At 33.9% G+C, this 22,145-nt stretch overlaps 1 protein-coding gene across 1 annotated transcript; it reads left to right on the forward strand.

Annotated features, from left to right (window-relative positions):
- Nucleotides 1–3,973: 3,973 nt before the first annotated feature.
- LOC127094399 (protein FAR1-RELATED SEQUENCE 5) lies at nt 3,974–16,307 on the forward strand. The gene is made up of 3 exons (XM_051033241.1): nt 3,974–4,157; nt 4,489–5,586; nt 15,889–16,307. Exons 1-3 carry the CDS (start codon nt 3,974–3,976, stop codon nt 16,305–16,307), a joined length of 1,701 nt encoding a protein of 566 aa, XP_050889198.1.
- The last annotated feature ends 5,838 nt before the right edge of the window (nt 16,308–22,145 follow it).

A 22,145-nucleotide genomic window follows, 5' to 3' on the forward strand; every position in this document is an offset into this window, starting at 1 on the left:
TGGCACAAAGTGATTTTGAGTTTGGATGAGTTTTTTCTTCTTCTGGTGTTTATTCTTTTGTTTCTTCTCCTTTAGATGATGAATGGAATGTTTCATTTATAGAGAATTGGCTGAACAAAGTTGGATAAATATTTGGCATTGTTCAATGGATATTGATCAAAAACCAAAAAGATGGTGAAAGGTACAAGTAGCTTTTTGCTCTAGCATAGCTGCAAGTTGACATTTCTGAGCTTTTTCTCTTGGTTGGACAACCTACCTCTAGTATTCATAATGAATCTCATAACTTGTTGAAGGAGTTTTAATCCAAAATCACTTTTCATGTAGTGCACAAAATGTAATTCTAGATGGACCATTGGAGCAAACTTTTGTCCCTTGAGTAGAGATTAATTTGGCTCAAGTTTGATATCAATTTGCAGATATCATGGGATACTTCAACCCTTATATTGATATCATCTTGGGAAACTGCTTGAAAAATGTCTTATGTTGGCTTAAAGTTCGTGTTAACCAAACTGACCAAAACACTTAGAAAAATTCTTGATTTTTTGCCATTTATCAACAACATGAGGCCTTCACTTTAGCCCTTCATTTCTCTCAATTGACAAAGGCTTTTGGGATCAAATTTTCCACTAAGATGAAGTAGGAAGTATGATCTTTAAATGCAGACCTCAAGCATCAAGAATGGTTTCTTGGATTATTGGCAAATTGGTCATAAAGTCGTGCACTTGGAAAGGCTAAAGACTTAGAAAAAATTCTAAGTGTTTTTAAATTTTTAACAATTGGAAACCTCAACTTTCACCCTCAATATTTTCCACTTCAAGAAAGATTTTATCCTTAAATTTTAATCAACTTATAGCGTCAAACATCATATTTAATTGTAGCCCTTGTCTGCCCAAAATGGGTGCTTGAAGAAGAAGGTACAATCTTGGAAAGTTGGTCACTTGAACATGAAATTTTGGGACTTGGAGAATTTTTCAAAACCCTAATTTGGACAAGTCTCGATCTTTTCTTGACTTCCTTGATTTAACTTGATCAAATTAAATCAACTTTCATATTTCATTGATTCTTGACTTGAGAAACCCATAGTTGACCAAAAATGTTAAAAGTCAAACTTTGACTTTGAGTATTTGTTGACTTTTTTATCAATTGAACCAAAATTCTTCAACTATCAATAAATCAAACTTATTGAACCAATTGAATCATATGAGTGGGCTATGAGGAAGCATTTGATACCTTTGAATCATGTTTTGGTTAAAAAGTCAACATCAAGCTGACTTTGACCAAAACCCTAATTTGAATCATCTGATGAATTGTAGCTTAATGAACTTGAGTTGATGCAAACTTCAAACTTGATTATTGATGGAGGGAATCTCTTGATCATCATGAGTGAGTAGAGGAGATTGATATGTTGAGGATTATACTAAACCTTGATTGGTCAACCACTTGAACTCCTTGGTGCAAAACCCTAACTTGTGAACAAAGCAAGCAGGATATAGTTTTGTATTTTCAAGGGGTTAGCAAAACATAAAAATAACTATTGTTTGTGACCTTGATATATGCAAATTATGCAAATATGGTGAAATCTTAGGGGTAAAATTAGGGTATAACACATACACATAAAATAAAAGAACAACTAACTAATTGAGAAAATGATAAAGTTAGACAATATAAAATAAAAACACTAAAAAAGAAGAGTAAAATAAAAACAAATATTTAGATAGTAAAATCACTAAAGAATTATACAAAAACAGACTCCCAAATAGTAATGGAAGAAAAACAAACCAAAAATTTACATCCTATATTATATATTACTATAGAAGATTAATATGATTAATTACAAATTCAAATACTGAAAAATTTAGATGGTTCACATAACCTTTAAGAGGTTGGATATGAAATTCTTAATTGATGTCATTAGTAAGGATATATTCATCTTCTCGAACAACATACTTTTAAGGTATATTGTACACAAATTAAAGAATCAATAAATAACAACTCCAATATAAATACGATAGAATATTAAGATGATATAAAAAGAGAGAGAGAGAGAAAGAAAAAAAAAAGAGAAATATGTTAGGAAAGTTGGAGAGAAAACCTATAAAATTCCTCAATTCTTATCTCTCTTAAATTCTGTAGATATATATGTATTCTAATGAAATGCAAAAAAGAAGAAAAAAAAGTGAATAAAAATGAGGAAAAAAACTTTGGGTATTTCATTCGATTAAGAGAAGTTAATAAAGAAGTAGAGTGTATGGTTTCTATTGGCGAAATCATGGGCCCGTCTTTATATCTCTCGCAAAAGAAACTCATTAATCAATAACAATAATTTATATCTCCTATTAAAAATACTCTCTAATTGGTAACGATAATATATGATTAAATGGGAGTTGGAAATAACCAACACAAAGATGGTGTAATGGATTTATATATTGTTAGGACAATTTTAAAAATAGAAATATATAATATCATTATAACTTCAAAAGAAAAGAATAACTATTATAAAAAAAAGAATTAAATATGAAGATAATAGGAATGTTAAAAAATATGATAGAATACACAAAATCACCTAATAAATAATTCTTCACAAAGAAACATGAAGTTGTTCAAAATTTATTATGACATTCGTATCGACACTGGATTCCAATATTGAAAATTTAAGAAATTTTTGATGTGAAAAATTCAATATTTTTTATTAATCCTTCTTTCAATTTCATAAAAAAAAACTGATTTAAAATATATTATCAAAATGTTTTAGAAAAATGAATTAAACACATGAATGTAGTAACAATGAATTAACAAGGATGATTGTAAGGTTTTTCTTGCCTAATTGATATGAAATGTGAAAGTTTTTTTTCTATGCAAAATATTATTTTGGATGCAAAATGTTTGATAGCAAAAACATCATTTCCTAACTACCTATAGTTATACGTTGTTCACATCATTTAATATTAGTCTTAATGCAAATGACTTTTGTTCCACATTAACTACCAATATTATAACATGTGCTCATGATAAACTCTCAAATGCCAGAAAAGAAAGAATCTAACGTCAATAACAAAAATTAAATCAATTCGACAACAAAAAGAAGAAAAAATAATCATAAAAAATACAATAAATAGAGTTTTAGAAACATAAGGCAGTTGTTTTAATGTGTGTCATTGAAGGATGCTGCAATTGCGTGTGACATTTTTGTCGTAGGTACGATTAACATGTGTCAATGTCATTGGTCTTTCACCATTTGCAACAATTGTGAAATAAGATATCAAATTAAATACAAAATATTACAAAGAGGATGAATATATGACGTGGGATATAAATATAAAGAGATTAATTGGAATACATTGTCAGTGTAAAACCATTTTACACTATCATCCAATTAAAATTATTCATTTTGACATATAAGCATGTAATTAAAAATAAATATAATTATTATTATTAAATCTTAATAATAACAATTTCTCCACGTTTCTCTCCTTCTCTATCTTCTTTCATGTTTCTCTCATTCTCTTTCTCTTTCTTCTTCCACTTTTCTCTCACTCCCTTTATTTCTCATTTCAGTTACATCTATTATTCTTCCCCCACTCCATCCATCTATTCAAAATTGATCTTTATAATTTCACAAATTTTATCTCACAAACTATATATGCAAATCTCTACATACATGAGGTTAAACCTTACACTAATAATATTTTCTTCTTTTTTATGATTGTCTGACTTTCCAATTTTTTCTTTGTTTTTTTTTCTTTTAATATTAAATTTAAGTAGAATAATTTATGAACTTCTACTAATTGTTGAAACTTTATAAAATTTAAAACAATGGTAGCTTGAATTTTAACAAATAATATGAGATTTGATTAAAAGAGAAAGATATAAGTATTGTATTCAATTTTACTAGCTTTACTAGTGCAATATTATTTTTGTTATCATGTTTAACAGTTGTGTAAATATTGTTTGTATTATTATAACAGATTAAGAGATGCAAAACATACATGAAGATTCAACCATAGTTAGCTCTGATGACATGCTTGAAAGTGTTGTTGGTATTGATCCTCTCAATAGCAGACTACCAACAGAGCCTCCCTTAGAGCCATACAAAGGAATGGAGTTTGCATCAATTGAAGAGACGAGAATTTACTACACAAGGTATGCTAAGAATACAGGTTTTAGTTTTCGTATGGGTCGTGTTATTAAATCAAGAACAAATGGTATGATAATAGGTCGAGAATTTCTCTGTTCAAAGGAGGGATTTCGGGCAAAAAAATATGTGAAAGAAGAAAGTAATAGTATTATCGTACACGATGAAACAAGGGTAGGATGCAAGACAATGTTGTATTTAAAGAAAAATGGAGAAATATGGATTGTTTCAAGATTTGTAAGGGAGCATAATCATGAACTATTTTCTCCTAAAAGTTCACAGTTTCTTCGAGTACATAGAAAGAAGACTAATGTGCAAAAAAAAATTTATTGATGTGTTGCATGATTCTGGTTTAGGCCCTAGTAAAATAAGATTTGTCTTATATACTGAAAGTGGTGGTGTTGATAATGTTAGATTTAGTCCACAAGATGTTATCAATTACTTAACTGAAAAGAGACAAAAAAAGTTAGAAAATGGAGATGCTCAAATGATGTTATCATATTTTAAAAGTTGTCAATTGAAGAATCCTGGGTTTTTCTATGCTTTTCAAATGGACGCTGAAGGAAGATTAGCAAATTGTTTTTGGGTTGATTTAAGGTCCAAAATGGCATATAAATACTTTGGTGATGTTGTTACTTTTGATCCGACGTATTTGACAAATAAATATAAAATGCCTTTTGTTCCATTCACAGGAGTTAATCATCATCAACAATCCATTCTTTTTGGTTGTGCTCTATTATGGGATGAAACTATAAAGAGTTTTTTTTGGTTGCTAAGTACTTGGTTAGAAGCAATGAGTGGAATTTCTCCTAAAACTATCAACACAGATCAAGATGCTGCTATTAGTAATGCAGTTGCAAAGGTATTTCCAAAGGTTAATCATCATTATTGCATGTGGCATATTGAGAAAAAAGTTCCTGAATACTTGAATCGTGACTATCATGAACATGGTGAATTTAAAAATCAATTTTACAAGTGCATCCACCAATCTACCACTGTTGAAGAATTTGATTCTGATTGGGAAGCAATGATTGATAAATATGGATTACAAGATAATCAATGGATAAACAAGATATTCTCCATTCGAGAAAAATGGATTCCTGCTTTTGTACGTTCCAATTTTTGTGCAGGAACGTCTACCACTCAAAGGAGTGAAAGTATGAATAAATATTTTAAGGATTTTTTGAATTCAAGTACTTCATTAAGCCAATTTGTGACACAATATGAAAAATCTCTTGATGCACGTTACAACAAGGAAAGAGAGAAGACTTTCAAAACAAGAAATTCAAAGCCACTTTTACGAACTTTATATCCCATGGAAGAAGAAACTTCAAAAATTTATACAAGAAAAATGTTTAGAATATTTCAAGATGAGTTGGTTGGTTCTCAATTATTTATCACAGAAAAGGTTAAGTTTTCTATTGAAGTCTCAACGTATAAAGTTTGTGAAATTTGTAAGAACAAAAATTGTTCTACAACAGATTCCTTGATTTTGATGATAACAAAGGATGAAACCAAAAATGGCACCCTAACGAAAAGTTTCTAAGTGTGCAGGATTCTAAAGAAAGAAGGAAGAAATCTGATGATGTCATCAAATACAAAACCAGATCAGATACAAATTATCAAATGATCAGAAGCATCTGAACAAGAAGTAAGCTCTAGATGGTCTGACTCTGAACAACGCTATCTCTAAATTCCAGAAGTTATCAGCACTGTCTGAAGAAACTATCTGAACTCAACATCAGAAGCAAGATTCCAAGATTCTCAGATACACGAAGACTCTGATCATGGAATTGCTAATTATGAAAGAGTAACGTTAAAGTCAAGTAAAGATTTGCAAATGGATTTCCTAAAACAGAAAGAGACGTTAATCTCCAATTTCAATAAAGAAGATACTATATGTGGTAAGTAGTCATTTCAAGGAGAGAAAGTTATCCTGCAGAAGCTATTTAAGTGATGGCGTAAATTCATTTTAATATCCATCAGTTTCAACTACCACCTCACTGATCTATATAAAGAACTGCAAATCAACATTCAACACACAACACATACAAGCAGAAATTATACTGAAACATCAACGCACAAGAAAACATTCTTGCTCTCTGAATCTTCACGAAGCTTTTGCTTATAACGTGAATCACTTTGTTCTTACTATTGTAATATTAGCTTATCTTAGAAGCACTCTAGATTACATAAATCTTTCATCTATTGATTGTTGATTTCCTCAAGTGACTCTGTGTAGTCTGTATACTTGAGAGGACTAAGAGATTTTTCTCTTAGACGTTGTTTGTAATCTTTCAAGATTAGTGGATTAAGTCCTTGTTGAAGGCGAAATCACCTCGGCCGGGTGGACTGGAGTAGCTTTGTGTTATAAGCGAACCAGTATAAAATCCTTGTGTGATTTTCATTTTGAAAAGCGCTTATTTTTTTCAAACAATTCAAACCCCCCCTTTCTTGTTTTTCTCACCTTCAATTGGTATCAGAGCTCCGGCTCTGTTATTGATTTTCTAATCAAACACTTAACAGTGTAGAGAGATCCAGTACGAGAAAAACTATGGCCCACTCAAATGAAAAAGATAGTTACAATGCTAAGCCTCCTGTTTTTGATGGAGAAAAGTTTGACTACTGGAAAGATAGAATTGAAAGTTTCTTTCTGGGTTATGATGCTGAACTCTGGGACATTGTCACAGATGGATACAAACCTCCTGTCACAGAGGATGGAGCTGAAGTTCCCAGAAGTAAGATGTCAGATGATCAGAAACGAGTTTTCAAGAATCATCACAAGGCCAGAACCATACTCCTAAATGCTATATCTTACAACGAGTATGAAAAGATCACCAACCGAGAAACAGCCAAAGACATACTTGACTCTCTGAGGATGACTCATGAAGGAAACTCTCAAGTCAAAGAGACAAAGGCTCTGGCGCTTATCCAGAAATATGAAGCCTTCAAAATGGAGGATGATGAAGCCATAGAGGCAATGTTCTCTAGATTCCAAACTCTGATTGTAGGTCTCAAGGTTCTAGACAAAGGATACACAACTGCAGACCATGTCAAAAAGATAGTCAGAAGTCTGCCAAAGAAATGGAGACCTATGGTTACTGCTCTGAAGCTGTCAAAGGATCTGAACAATATTAGCCTTGAAGAACTTGTTAGTTCTCTCAGAAGCCATGAGATAGAACTAGAGGAAGATGAGCCTCAGAAAAGGAACAAGTCTGTAGCGTTAAAGTCCAGACCTGAAAGACGCAAACTTGACAGAACCAAAGCTCTCCAGGCAGAAACTGAAGATGCTGACAACTCTGAACCAGAAGACTCTGATGATGAAGAAGAATTGTCCCTACTAACCAGAAGAGTTAAGCAACTCTGGAAAAAGAGGAACAACAACTTCAGAAGACCAAGACCCAGAGGGGATCGATCAGAATCAACTTCAAAAGGTAAATCTAACAAAGATATTACCTGTTATGAATGTAAAGAAACAGGTCATTACAGAAATGAATGCCCCAAGCTAAAGAAAGACAACCCTAGAAAAGAAAGCTTCAAGAAAAATACCTTCAGGACAAAGAAAGGACTAATGGCTACCTGGGATGATAGTGAATCTGGATCATCAAAATCTGACTCTGATGAACAAGCCAATGTGGCACTTATGGCTACCACATCCAGGAGTAGCTCAGATGAAGAATCTGAAGAGGTATTTTCTGAACTCTCTCGATCTGATCTAGAATCTTGTTTGTCAGAAACTCTTAGCTCATATCAGAAATTAAAACAAAAGTTTAAAAACATTAAAGGCTGTCTTAAAGCAAAATTTGAAGATTGTGGCAAGCTTGAGATGACAATTCTAGCACAAGAAGATACAATCAGATTGTTAACATTAGAAAGAGATGGAGCAAAAAGAAAAAGCTTAGAATTAGAAGAAGCGTTATCTCAAACTCCACAAACCTCAAATGCAATAATTTATAAATACGAAGAAGCCTTTCAAGAATTTCTGAAAAATGGAATAGGTAGGAGTATTATGGCATCCATGATTTATGGAGTCAGTCAGAACAATAAAAAGGGAATTGGGTATGATCCTAAGGAAGTTAAAACTTCTTCTAGTGACCAACTTAAATCTCCATTTTCATATCACTATACACACACACAAAAACAAAAATTTGAAAATGCTAGAAAACCCAAAGTTATGAGAAACTCTGGGAAGACTAATCAAAGAGGACCCAAGAGATTCTGGGTACCAAAAGATAAGATTGTGTATGTTGCAGATATCCTATGCAGCAAAGTTCAGACACCAGTCATGGTACCTGGACTCTGGATGCTCGCGACACATGACGGGAAGAAAGTCTATGTTCCAAAGCCTGGAACTTAGAGATGCTGGATTCGTAGGTTTCGGAGGAGATCAGAAAGGAAGGATCAGAGGCTCCGGAACTATTGGTAATGGTACTCTTCCCTCTATATCTGATGTTCTTTACGTAGAAGGATTAATGCATAACTTGTTATCCATAAGTCAATTAAGTGATAACGGTTATGATGTAATCTTTAATCAAAAAACATGTAAAGCCATTAATCAGAACGATGGCTCTGTCATTTTCACAGGCAAGAGGAAAAACAACATCTATAAAATTAATCTTTCTGATTTAAAAGAACAAAATGTTAAATGTCTGATGTCTGTTCATAAAGAGCAATGGGTGTGGCATAGACGCTTGGGCCACATTAGCATGAGGAAACTTTCTCAGCTAACTAAACTCGAGTTAGTCAGAGGCCTACCTAAACTGAAGTTTTCTTCAGATGCTCTGTGTGAAGCATGTCAGAAAGGAAAATTTTCAAAAACATCTTTTAAAAAAAAAATGTTGTTTCTACCTCTAAGCCTCTGGAACTTCTTCACATTGACTTATTTGGTCCTGTGAAAACAACATCAGTTAATGGAAAGAAGTATGGACTAGTCATTGTTGATGATTACAGTCGCTGGACATGGGTAAAATTCTTAAAGCACAAGAGTGAGTCTCACTCTGTATTCACTAGTTTCTGTTCCAAAGTGCAAAAAGAATTTGACTCTAAAATTATTAGAGTCAGAAGTGATCATGGTGGAGAATTTGAAAACAAAGATTTTGAAGAATTATTTGACTCTAATGGAATATCCCATGATTTCTCCTGCCCTAGAACTCCACAACAAAATGGAGTTGTAGAGAGGAAGAATAGGACACTCCAAGAGATGGCCAGAACCATGATCAATGAAACTAATGTGGCAAAGCATTTTTGGGCAGAAGCTGTAAATACAGCATGTTACATTCAGAATAGAATCTCTATAAGACCCATTCTGGAAAAGACTCCCTATGAACTGTGTAAAGGAAGAAAACCAAACATTTCATATTTTCATCCTTTTGGATGTTCTTGCTTTATTTTAAACACTAAAGAACATCTGAACAAGTTTGATTCCAAAGCACAGAAAGGTATTATGTTAGGATACTCAGAACGCTCTAAAGGCTACAGAGTATACAACACAGAAACCAAAATTGTAGAAGAATCAATTCATGTCAGATTTGATGATAAGCTTGACCCTGAAAAGTCAAAGCTAGTTGAAAATTTTGCAGATTTAGAAATCACTCTTGCAGGATCTGATAAAACTCCAGAAGCAACTGTCACTCAGAACTCTGAAGAAATTAAAACCCCAGAAATCCCAAAGAAAGTTAAAAGTCGTATCAATGTATCTGAAGATTTGATTCTGGGAAACAAGGACGAACCTGTCAGAACCAGATCTACCTTCAGGACCTCTGAAGATACTCCTTTGGGACTAGTGTCTCTGATTGAGCCTATGTCTTGTGATGAAGCACTTCAGGATAACGACTGGGTTTCAGCCATGCAAGAAGAATTAGATCAATTCTCAAAGAATGATGTCTGGGATCTCGTTCCTAAACCCAGAGGCACTCATGTCATTGGAACCAGATGGGTTTTCAGAAACAAGCTGAACGAGAAAGGAGAAGTCGTCAGAAACAAGGCTCGACTGGTAGCTCAAGGTTACAGTCAACAAGAAGGTATTGACTATAATGAAACCTTTGCTCCAGTCGCGAGGTTAGAATCTATTCGTCTTCTTGTATCTTTTGCTATTAATCACTCTATCAAATTATACCAAATGGATGTCAAGAGTGCATTCCTTAATGGTTATATTTCAGAAGAAGTGTATGTCAACCAACCTCCAGGTTTTGAAAATTCAAATTTTCCAGAACATGTTTTTAAACTTAAGAAATCCTTATATGGACTTAAACAAGCTCCCAGAGCTTGGTATGAACGTTTAAGCAATTTTCTTCTGGAACAAAATTTTATCAGAGGGAAAGTTGATTCTACACTCTTCTGTAAAAACCTTAATAATGATCTCATGATATGCCAGATTTACGTTGATGATATTATTTTTGGTTCTGCTAATATCTCTGTCTGCCAAGAATTTTCTAAGTTAATGCAGGCAGAATTTGAAATGAGTTTAATGCAAGAACTAAAGTTCTTTCTGGGAATTCAAATTAATCAAACTCCAGAAGTCACGTACGTTCATCAAAGCAAGTACATTAAAGACGTTCTGAAGAAGTTTGACATGACTGAATGCAACTCTGCAAAAACTCCCATGCACCCAACTTGCATTATGGAAAAGGAAGAGGTAAGCAACAAGGTTTGTCAGAAGCTCTATTGAGGTATGATAGGCTCTCTTCTCTATCTGACTGCTACTCGTCCTGATATTCTCTTTAGTGTCTGTCTTTGTGCCAGATTCCAGTCAGATCCTAGAGAATCTCATTTAATAGCAGTTAAGAGAATTCTTAAGTATCTGAAAGGAACTCCTAACCTGGGCCTGATGTATAAGAAAACATTAGAGTATAGACTCTCGGGTTACCGTGATGCAGATTATGCAGGAGATAGATTAGAACGAAAAAGCACATCTGGAAATTGCCAGCTTCTGGGAAACAATCTGATATCCTGGGCTAGCAAAAGACAGTCAACTATCGCTCTATCAACTGCAGAAGCAGAATATATCTCAGCATCACTGTGCACAACTCAGATGCTCTGGATGAAGCATCAGTTAGAAGATCTGCAAATTTTTGAGAGTAACATTCCTATCTTCTGTGATAATATTGCTGCCATTTGTCTAAGTAAGAATCCCATTCTACATTCCAGAGCTAAACACATTGAAATAAAACATCATTTTATCAGAGACTATGTTCAGAAAGGGATAGTAACATTGAAGTTCATTGATACAGATCATCAATGGGCAGATATCTTTACTAAGCCTCTAGCTGAAGATAGATTTCTTTTTATCTTAGAAAATCTGAACATTCAAAATTGCCCAGAATGAAGTGTGGCTCTGAAAATGTAAAATGAGACTCTGACATAAACAAATGTTCTTCTGCCTCTGACTCTGATACTTCTACAAGTTAAGAAGATATCTGAGTTAGAAATCTCCAAGAGTCAATCTTTTGGTATTCCTGAAGATCAGATACATCAACACGTGGAGCACTAAGCGTCTAACCCTAGAACTTCTAGACAGCTGTCAAAAGAAATTCAAAGGACAGACGTTTGAAATCTCCTTGAGCAGTGTACGTACTGTTGGGATTAGACATTCATTAATTAGCTGTAATCATTTTCCCCCAAGCGTGCATTCTTGAGCTTTGTACTAACGCAATTTGATGTGTCGTTTTGCATGTGTTTTACTTAGAGTATTTAAACACTTTTCTCACATTTCACACACTTTTCACTCTCACTCACTCTCAAACCCTCTCTAAAACCCTAAACCTCTCTGAAGCATTCTCTGCAAACTCTCAATCTTCATCTTCTTCTTCACCATGGACGCTCAACAACAAGAAGTGTTTAACTTTTCTCAACAAATGGAATCAAGCTCAACTGCTCAAACTTCAAGCATTCCAACTCCAACGGTTACAGGCGTCTCTATCACCCCTGTTTACAAGGAACCCCATGTTCTTGACCGTGAACCCCATATAAACCTAGCAACCCCTTTTGAAGGACTGGACGTGTTGTGTGAAACACTAGTAGATTTCGACAACTTGAAGAGAAATGGCGTTGATCTTACTGAAGAACTTCATAAACAAGGTTGGGGAAACTACTTCCAAAGGCTCTATGGCCCTGTTTACCCACTTCTCATCATGGAGTTCTGGAGATTTGCAGATGCTGATGATCATTTCATCGTCTCTCATGTTTTGGGGGTAAAGATTGTAATCACTGAAGAGTCAATTGCCTCTTTACTGAACATGGAGAGAGATGGAGGAAAAAGGATTTACAACATCCCTCCTAGGTCAAAGCGCATTACTGATGTAATCAATCCAACCATCTTCAAACCCAACACTGAAGGAAATCCTTCAAAGAACAAAGAGCTGCATCAGAACCTCAGAGTGTGGCTGAAGATCATTCTGGGAACTATTCACCACCGCCCAGCATCCAACTCTTCTGATTACATCAATGCAGATCAGAAATGCATTCTGTATTGCATTCAAAAGGGTGTGAAGATCTGCCTTCCTACACTGCTCTTCAGATACCTCAGAGATTCTGTCAAGGAAACCAGAAATAACATGAAGCCCAGATCCTACATCCCTCTGGGAAGGCTCATATCTGATGTCTTCATTGAGAATGGACTGGTAGATCATCTGGAAAAGACCAAACTGATGGATGATCTGGCAATAGATACTGGGAAGCCTCTGAACGCCAGAAATCTCAAGAGTATGGGAATAATAAAGAAGATTCAAGTCAGACCCACTATGGATACCTCCTGGGATGCCTTGAAAGATCAGAGGAAGCTGCCTCATGGTCTTGCAAGGTTCTTCAAGGATGAACCCAGAGATGCGGTTGCTATCTATCTTCAGCGTCTGCTGGATGAAGGTGTTGACATATCTGACTTCAGCCTCGACGATTGTCTAGATTCAGAAGAAGACTTCGTCAGGTACAAGAGAGGTCTCTCTGAAAAGAAGATAGCATCTCAGGCAAAGAAGGCAAGAATTGGAGAATCTTCTGGAAGCAGATCTCCAGCTCCTCTGAAAATTTCTACTGGTACGTCTGTTCCTCCTATTCTCTCTGAACCTCTGATGGTTTCCTCTACCCCTTCCTCTAATCCTCTCCCAACACCATCTATTTTTACAACCTCTGAAATCCCACCTTCAACCACCAGAACCTCACCTTCACCAATTTTAAATATCGCCCGTACATTCATACCTCCTCCTGAACCTGAACAAACAAACCAAAGCACTTCCTATTCATCTTCCACAGCCCTAGAATCACCACCATACCTCAACATTTCTTCTGACCTAGAACTCTCAGACCCTGACTCTCCAACCTTAGCCCAAATTTATGCTCAAAACCTCGCTTCACAACAACCAACAGAACCTGAAATAACTTCACCACCACAACAAACAACCACCATCCCTTCTGAAAACCAACCTTCTGAAGACCAACCCTCTGACCTTCCCACCTCTGATATCAACCCACCAAACACCTCTGCTGCACCTGAATCAGAAACTGAAACTGAACCTTTAGACTTAAACCCTCTTTACGCTTCACCCCAAAGATCTGAACCTGAAGCAGAATCTGAACCTCTCACATTAAATCTCAGCCCTCCAACATCTTCAACCCAAACCTCTGAACCAAACCTTTCTGTACCTACCCTTGAGGAAGCCATCATGCTGGTAGCAGGGGCTTCAGTACAAAAGGTCAAGTCTCTGACCACTAACTCTGAAGTCAGTGATGATCCTGACTCTGTAAGGACACACTGGAACAGAGTCATTGGCTGGATGACCTCTGAGGCTTTTAGACTGAAGAACATCTCTGAACAAGTCAGAAATGGCTACATCAGAGATACTGAGGCAAGACTCCAGGAAAGACTTGCCAGAGAAGCTGCTGAAGAAGCCAGGAGGCTAGAGGAAGAGAGACTTGCGCGAGAAGCTGAAGAAGCCAGAAGGTTGGAAGAAGAAAAAGCAAGGGAAGCTGAAATCCTAAGGATTAAGGAAGCTGAAGCTAAGGCTCTGGCGGATGCAGAAGCACAAGCTGCTGCTGAAGCTGAAGCACAGCAGGCTCTGACTCTGGGAGAGTCCTCTTCTGTTATCCCTATGGTTCTTCAGACTCTGAAAGAACTTAAGCAAGATCAGAATGAACTCCGTGCCAGAATGGACAAGCAAGATACTGTCAACGACAACATCCAGAACATGCTTGCTATGTTGCTTCAGAGAATGCCTCCGCCTCCGAACCCCTAGACACTTAGGATTTTTGTTTGCCTGTTGTTTTGTCTTTTGCTTTCTGATGTTTTCATGTTCTTGTTGCCTTTGTGCTTTTATCTGAATACATTGTTTTTCTCTTTATTTATTTATTTTTGCTATGTCTTTTTTATTTTGACAAAAAGGGGGAGAAGTCATTAATAGCTCTGATGAAAATATTGTCTAAATACCTTAAACACTCTGCAACATATTTTTTCTTAAAAATAAAATTATCTAACTTGGACTTAAGAAATTGCAGAAAGTTTCAGAAACCTCATTGCTTGGAAGCTCTGGTAAGAACTTCTGAACTCCCTAGCACTATCTCAGGGGGAGCTCTTATCTATCTGATCTGATATTATTCATGTTTCATCTGCTAATTAAGTTTGTTTTGTCATCATCAAAAAGGGGGAGATTGTAAGAACAAAAATTGTTTTGCAACAGATTCCTTGATTTTGATGATAACAAAGGATGAAACCAAAAATGGCACCCTAACGAAAAGTTTCTAAGTGTGCAGGATTCTAAAGAAAGAAGGAAGAAATCTGATGATGTCATCAGATACAAAACCAGATCAGATACAAATTATCAAATGATCAGAAGCATCTGAACAAGAAGTAAGCTCTAGATGGTCTGACTCTGAACAACGCTATCTCTAAATTCCAGAAGTTACCAGCGCTGTCTGAAGAAACTATCTGAACTCAACATCAGAAGCAAGATTCCAAGATTCTCAGATACACGAAGACTCTGATCATGGAATTGCTAATTATGAAAGAGTAATGTTAAAGTCAAGTAAAGATTTGCAAATGGATTTCCTAAAACAGAAAGAGACGTTAATCTCCAATTTCAATAAAGAAGATACTATATGTGGTAAGTAGTCATTTCAAGGAGAGAAAGTTATCCTGCAGAAGCTATTTAAGTGATGGCGTAAATTCATTTTAATATCCATCAGTTTCAACTACCACCTCACTGATCTATATAAAGAACTGCAAATCAACATTCAACACACAACACATACAAGCAAAAATTATACTGAAACATCAACGCACAAGAAAACATTCTTGCTCTCTGAATCTTCACGAAGCTTTTGCTTATAACGTGAATCACTTTGTTCTTACTATTGTAATATTAGCTTATCTTAGAAGCACTCTAGATTACATAAATCTTTCATCTATTGATTGTTGATTTCCTCAAGTGACTCTGTGTAGTCTGTATACTTGAGAGGACTAAGAGATTTTTCTCTTAGACGTTGTTTGTAATCTTTCAAGATTAGTGGATTAAGTCCTTGTTGAAGGCGAAATCACCTCGGCCGGGTGGACTGGAGTAGCTTTGTGTTATAAGCGAACCAGTATAAAATCCTTGTGTGATTTTCATTTTGAAAAGCGCTTATTTTTTTCAAACAATTCAACCCCCCCCCCCCCCTCCCCTTTCTTGTTTTTCTCACCTTCAAAATTTACAAAGAGAAGCCTATCTACTATGTGAATATTCATGTCACTTCAAAAGAAGCAAATTGTAGTTGTCACATGTTTGAATATTCAGGTATTCTTTGTAGACATGTATTATGTGTATTCATAAAGAAAAAGGTTTATTGTCTCCCTTCACAGTATGTTTTACATAGATGGTCTATTAATGCTAAAAAAGAAAAGGTAAAAGAAGTGACAATTGAAGGATTTCAAGAAGGAAGCAACAACGCTTCTGACACTTCATTGTTTAATAGTATTATGGTTCACTCCCTCGAACTATCAGAAAGAGGTTCACAATCCGAAAAACATCACGATATTGCTATTCAAAGTTTGCAAAATGGGATTGCAAAACTTGATTTATTGGATATTGAAGAGTCAAATAAGAAGTTTGTTACTTCAACATCTAAAGATATGCCAAAAGTATCTGATGTTAGCATAGCTTTGCATGACCCTCCACTTATAGCAACTAAAGGACGTCCGCGGCTTTGCGAATGAAAATTAGTTTGGAGATGGTTAGAAAAGGTTCCTCTACTTGTAGTTATTGCATGAAAAAGGGTCATACTAAGCCTAAATGTCCAAATTTAAATCAAACAAGATATCTTAAAATTACATGTACATGTCTTTTCATTTTTTTATCATGTTAATTTTATTCACTAACAACATACTTATGATTTTTAGGTGATAAAGATTTTTAGGTGATAAATTCAATTTTCAAACTCTATTTTGAAACTTCTATATTGTTGGTTGATTAAGAGGTAATAGTTTTTTTCTAATGTTACTACTTTTGCTTATATTTATACTAGTGTTAACTTTAATAATTAATTGTCTTCATATTATAATTAAAGGTTTTTATTCAAGTCATGCCTTATCAAGCCTTTTAGAACAGGAAAATTCAACAAGTTGCTTCTATGCTCTTTGGAAACTTCATCATAGCCTTATTTAAGTTGTTGACATTTTGCACTTACTATTTTACTCTACACTGTAATTTTTGTGTTTAGATCAAATGGTCTTTTGTTGATTTTTTTATGTTGGAGTCTATGAGGGATTAGAGAAACATTTCTCATTCTTTATAAAGTTATGTGCTTATCCATTTATTCTAAACTTTTGAATTTTTTTCAAATTTTGTCTAATATTGAATGTTTTTATGTAGAGAGATCGTTAATTTTTATTTTCTTTTTCATGCTCAATCTATAGAGACAATTTATTATACTTTTCTCTTTTAATCAAATCCCATATTATTTGTTAAAGTTCAAGCTACCATTGTTTTAAATTTTATAAAGTTTCAACAATCAGTAGAAGTTCATAAATTATTCTACTTAAATTTAATCTTAAAAGAAAAAAAAACAAGAAAAAATTGGAAAGTCAGACAATCATAAAAAAGAAGAGAATATTATTAGTGTAGGGTTTAACCTCATGTATGTAGAGATTTGCAAATATAGTTTGTGAGATAAAATTTGTGAAATTATAAAGATCAATTTTGAATAGATGGATGGAGTGGGGGAAGAATAATAGATTTAACTGAAATGAGAAATAAAGGGAGTGAGAGAAAAGTGGATGAAGAAAGAGAAAGAGAGTGAGAGAAACGTGAAAGAAGAAAGAGAAAGAGAGAAACGTGGAGAAATTGTTATTATTAGGATTTAATAATTATTATTATATTTATTTTTAATTAAATGCTTACATGTCAAAATGAATAGTTTTAATTGGATGATAGTGTAAAATGGTTTTACACTGACCGTGTATTCCAATTAATCTCAAATATAAATGGTAGAACTTGTTTTGTGGCATATAATTATGTAACTCTTTGCTAACTTCCATTATACAACAATGCTTCTCATGCTCAATTTTTATCTCTCTTAAAATTCTCAGGCTTTAAGTGGTAACTAATAGAAGTTACTAATCACATAATGTATTAATTTGAATTCAATTATTTATTAAATCTTGAAATAAAATAAATATTTTAGAGAAAAATATAAATCAACCCAAAAATGTGTATCTCCTTAAAGATATGTTGTCTTCTAATAGAAAGGATGATAAAAATTATTATAACAACCATCTAAAATAAAACTAATAAACTAAAAAAATATAGGTTAATAACATAACCATCAAATAGATTTAGTATTCAAAGGGGAATTATGTTTTAAATGATTTTCTTTTTTTATAAAAGTAGGTCCTATATCATTATATAAGTTGCAACAAAATAGTAAAAGAATAATATGTTTATTAAAAACAAAATAATAATAAACTAATAATATGTTTATTAAAAACAAAATAGTAAAAGAATAATATGTTTATTAAAAACAAAATAATAGTAAAAGAATAATATGTTTATTAAAAACAAAATAGTATGAAATAGTTTTTTTTTAAACATAATAATTGTTTTATTTTAAAAAAATAGAGTATATGGTTATTATATGTATTATATGTTATAGGTTTATTATATGTTTTTTAAATAGAACATAATAATAATTTTTTTTAAACATTAAATATTATATGTTTATTATATATTTATTTAAAACAAAAAATAACATGTTTATCTTAAAAAATATATTATATAAGTTTATTAAAAACAATATTTTATGAAATTTATTTGTAGTTAATATATTAAGAATAGTTCTAAATTTATTTGTAGTTAATATATTATATAATAAATAGTATCAAATTTATTTGTATGAAAAGTAGTTTGTAGTTAATATAAGTTTATGTTTAAGATTAGTTATTAAGTTTGTTAATACTTATACAAATGACAATACTTGTTAATAGTTTATAGTTATTAAGTTTATTAAAATTTCAATGATTATACAAATTTGCAGTATGAAATATTATCGGTACTATTGTAGTTGGATGTATTATAGAGTGTATTCAGGAAGACGTGCACTTAAACTAAATTTTGAGGATGGAGTTAAAGGGTTTATCACGTGGGAATTTGCTCAAGAATGTTGTCGAAGCAAAGGAGGAGTAAGATTTCCTTGTCTTAAATGTGAATGTAGACCTATAATTAGTGATTCATAGGAAGTAGAACATCATTTGAAGAGAAGGGGTTTCATTGAAAATTATTAGGTTTGGACATATAATGGAGAAGAAGTGGCGAGAAGCGTACTAGAGACATCTAATATGCATGCTTCAAGTAATCGTTCACGTATGGAATATGATGAAAAATTTAATCTGATTGATGAGATGGTTGGTGATGCTTTTAGGGTGAATGTGACCTATGATGTACCTGAAGATTTTGATGGGGAAGAGTTGTCGAATAAGGAAGCGCAAAGATTTTATCAGTTGTTGAAAGAAATGAATATGTTGTTGTTTAAGGGGTCGTCAAACTCAAAATTATCAATGTGTGTGAGATTATCGACCGCCAAGTCAAATTGGAATATTCCTTATCAGTGTTTGGAATTCTTCATAAAAATGATGTTGGACGCGACTCCTATGAAAGCCAACTTCCATACAAGTTTTTATGATGCAAAGAGGTTCGTGTCGAAGTTGGATTTAGAAGTAAGAAAGATTGATTGTGGCATTAGTGGTTGCATGTTGTTTTATGACAATGAGTTTGATACTAATGATGGAGTGTTAGAGGAATGTAAGTTCTACAAGAATCCAAGATATAAAGTTCACAGTAAAAATAATGTTTGCTTCAATGTACACTGAAAGTCAAATGACATGACATCATACAAAAAAAACAAGTTCTGGAACTATGCGACATTCATCTAATGGTGAGGCATGGAATCACTTTGATCGGATACATCCTGATTTTGTTGTATAACTTAGAAATGTGAGGCTTGGATTATACTTTGATTGTTTTAATCCATATGTCAAAGCATCGGGAAGTGGATATTCTTGTTGGTCAGTTATTGTAATCCCTTACAACTTCCCTCCTGAGATGTGCATGACAAAATGGTACATGATTTTGACTTGCCTCATTCCAGGACTGTCGCGTCTAAAATCCAGAATCGATGTGTATTTATAACCTTTAATTGATGTTTTGAAGAGTTTGTGGATTGGAGAATGGAATTATGATATATCTTGTAAACAAAACTTTACTTTGTGAGCTACCTTAATATGGACTATTAACGACTTTCTCGCATATGGCATATTGTCTGGTTGGGGTACACTTGGGAAATGGGTTGCCCTCATTGCATGGAATACACCAAGGCGTTTACGTTGAAAAAGGGGGGGGGGAGTTCTTAGTTTGACTGTCACCGTAGATTCTTACCCGAACATCATGTCTTTAGAAGAAACAAGAATGATTTCAAAAAAGATGAGTGAGTAACAGATTTTCCTCCCCCTCGATTGTTACCATGTGAAGTATGGAACCGAGTTTGTGAACTGCCAAAATTCATAGATAATGGTAAAGCATGCAGAATTCAAGGATATGAGGTCACACATAATTGGACAAAAAGAAGTATATTTTTGGGACCTCCCATACTGTAAAGATAATGTGTTGATTTAAATGTATTTTGTTGATTTATTAACTATGTTGATGAATTAGTTGAATATGTTGTGTTAATTTATTATATGTGTATTCTCTCAAAATAGATAAAATGCCACCTGGAACTGATAAGGGTAAGGATAAGACCCAACATCAGCGTCTGCGCCCGGGGGTAATCATATGTGAGGCACCTCAGTTGGTTATGTGTCATCCCCCACATAGTCATGTATGTAAATCCCATGTATATGTCTAGTTATTAACCTCTTATGTCACTACTCTCCTCTCATGATTATCCTATGTTCCAATCTGGGCCCCAACTTTCATTAGCCTATATGGGGGACTACCTTTCCATTCCAGCAGACTGATGGATCTAGCTTTCCATACCAGCGGACTGAGGTGTCTAGCTTTCCATACCATCATCTTCCCTCAAACATACCCTCATCATCCATGCAGCCTGGGGGATCCCGCACCCCACATCCCTCACACGTAACCTCATCATCCATACAGTCTATGGGATCCCGCACCCCACATCTCTCACACGTATCCTCACCATCCATGCAGCCTAGGGGATCTCGCACCCCATATCCCTTATACATACCTTTCCCATTCATGCATCATGGGGGACCTCGCACCTCACCTACCTCATACATATGTGTGCGTGAGAAGGATCTTGAGGGAGAGGATGAGGACGGACATGAGGAAGATCATGCAGAGGCAGGACGAGGACGATCATCATGGGTAGGATCGCACTGGACATTCGAGTGAGTATGATATTATTGATGAAAGATACGATATTTAGCCCAATGGAAAATCGTAAGTTTCTAATATATAAAATTTTAATTTAAGTAAACATGTTGTCTTTATTTTAGATTTAATAATACTTATTCAAATTATTGTTGTTTAGTTTTGAGTCGAGTCATATTGTTGCCAAATGTATAAGTTATGTTATTCAACAAATGTATAAAAAATCTTGGAAAAGATTTCGAAAATTTTCCAAGAATGATAAAGATGCTTGGTTTAGAAAATTTAAGGTATAATGATTTTATTTTAAGTTATTATTATTATTTTAATTATTGTTTTTAATTATATTTATCTAACAATTAATTTGAATGTCATACAACATTGCAGGAAAAATGTAAGTGGGAAAAAATTGACGAGGTTGGGATTGAAAAAATTTGACGGGGCAAAACAGTAGTCTGACTTTCTGACATGTTACAGCGTGCTATACGTGGTTGGGAAGAGCAAGGTGTTGGTCCTAACTGAATAGGCAAGGAAGTTTTTGAAGAACTTCTTGCCTATTAAGATTCACTTGGTTTTAAGGCAAGATCTGAAAATGCAAAGAAAATGAGAGCATCTGAAAAGGAAGGTCACCTCAGTGCAGTTGGAAGCATTGGTATCGCCGAACATGTTCGACGCATGATAATTATAACTACTTTTTAAGTTATATTTTCATTTACTATATATTTTTAATTCAAGTTAATTTTATTAATTAATATAAGAATTTAGAGAGACACCCACGAATGAATGAGCTGGTTGCAAAGACTCGTACCAAAAAATCGGGGGAATTTGTTGACGAACATACCAAATTAGCTTTAGTAAGTTGTTTATATTGTATTATTTTATTTAAATTAATTTATGCATATGAATAAACTGTTTAAGTTTTTTAAATATCTAATGGCAAAGTTGTGGCGTGATTTTTATGTGGCAACTAATTTAATGTTTGTGGCATGAAAATCACTTTATTATACTTCATTATTTTATTTTATCTAATTCTTATATATTGTTTAAATTATATTTAATTTAAATTTTTTCTTATATGTGCAGAAGGACTATGATAGATTGCTTGCAAAAAAATTAGTTCAAAATCCTTGGTATACTTTGATAGGTTCAAACCCGATTGATGATCGTGT

The sequence above is a fragment of the Lathyrus oleraceus genome, chromosome 1, assembly GCF_024323335.1.
Source record: "Lathyrus oleraceus cultivar Zhongwan6 chromosome 1, CAAS_Psat_ZW6_1.0, whole genome shotgun sequence".
Lineage (NCBI taxonomy): Eukaryota > Viridiplantae > Streptophyta > Magnoliopsida > Fabales > Fabaceae > Lathyrus > Lathyrus oleraceus.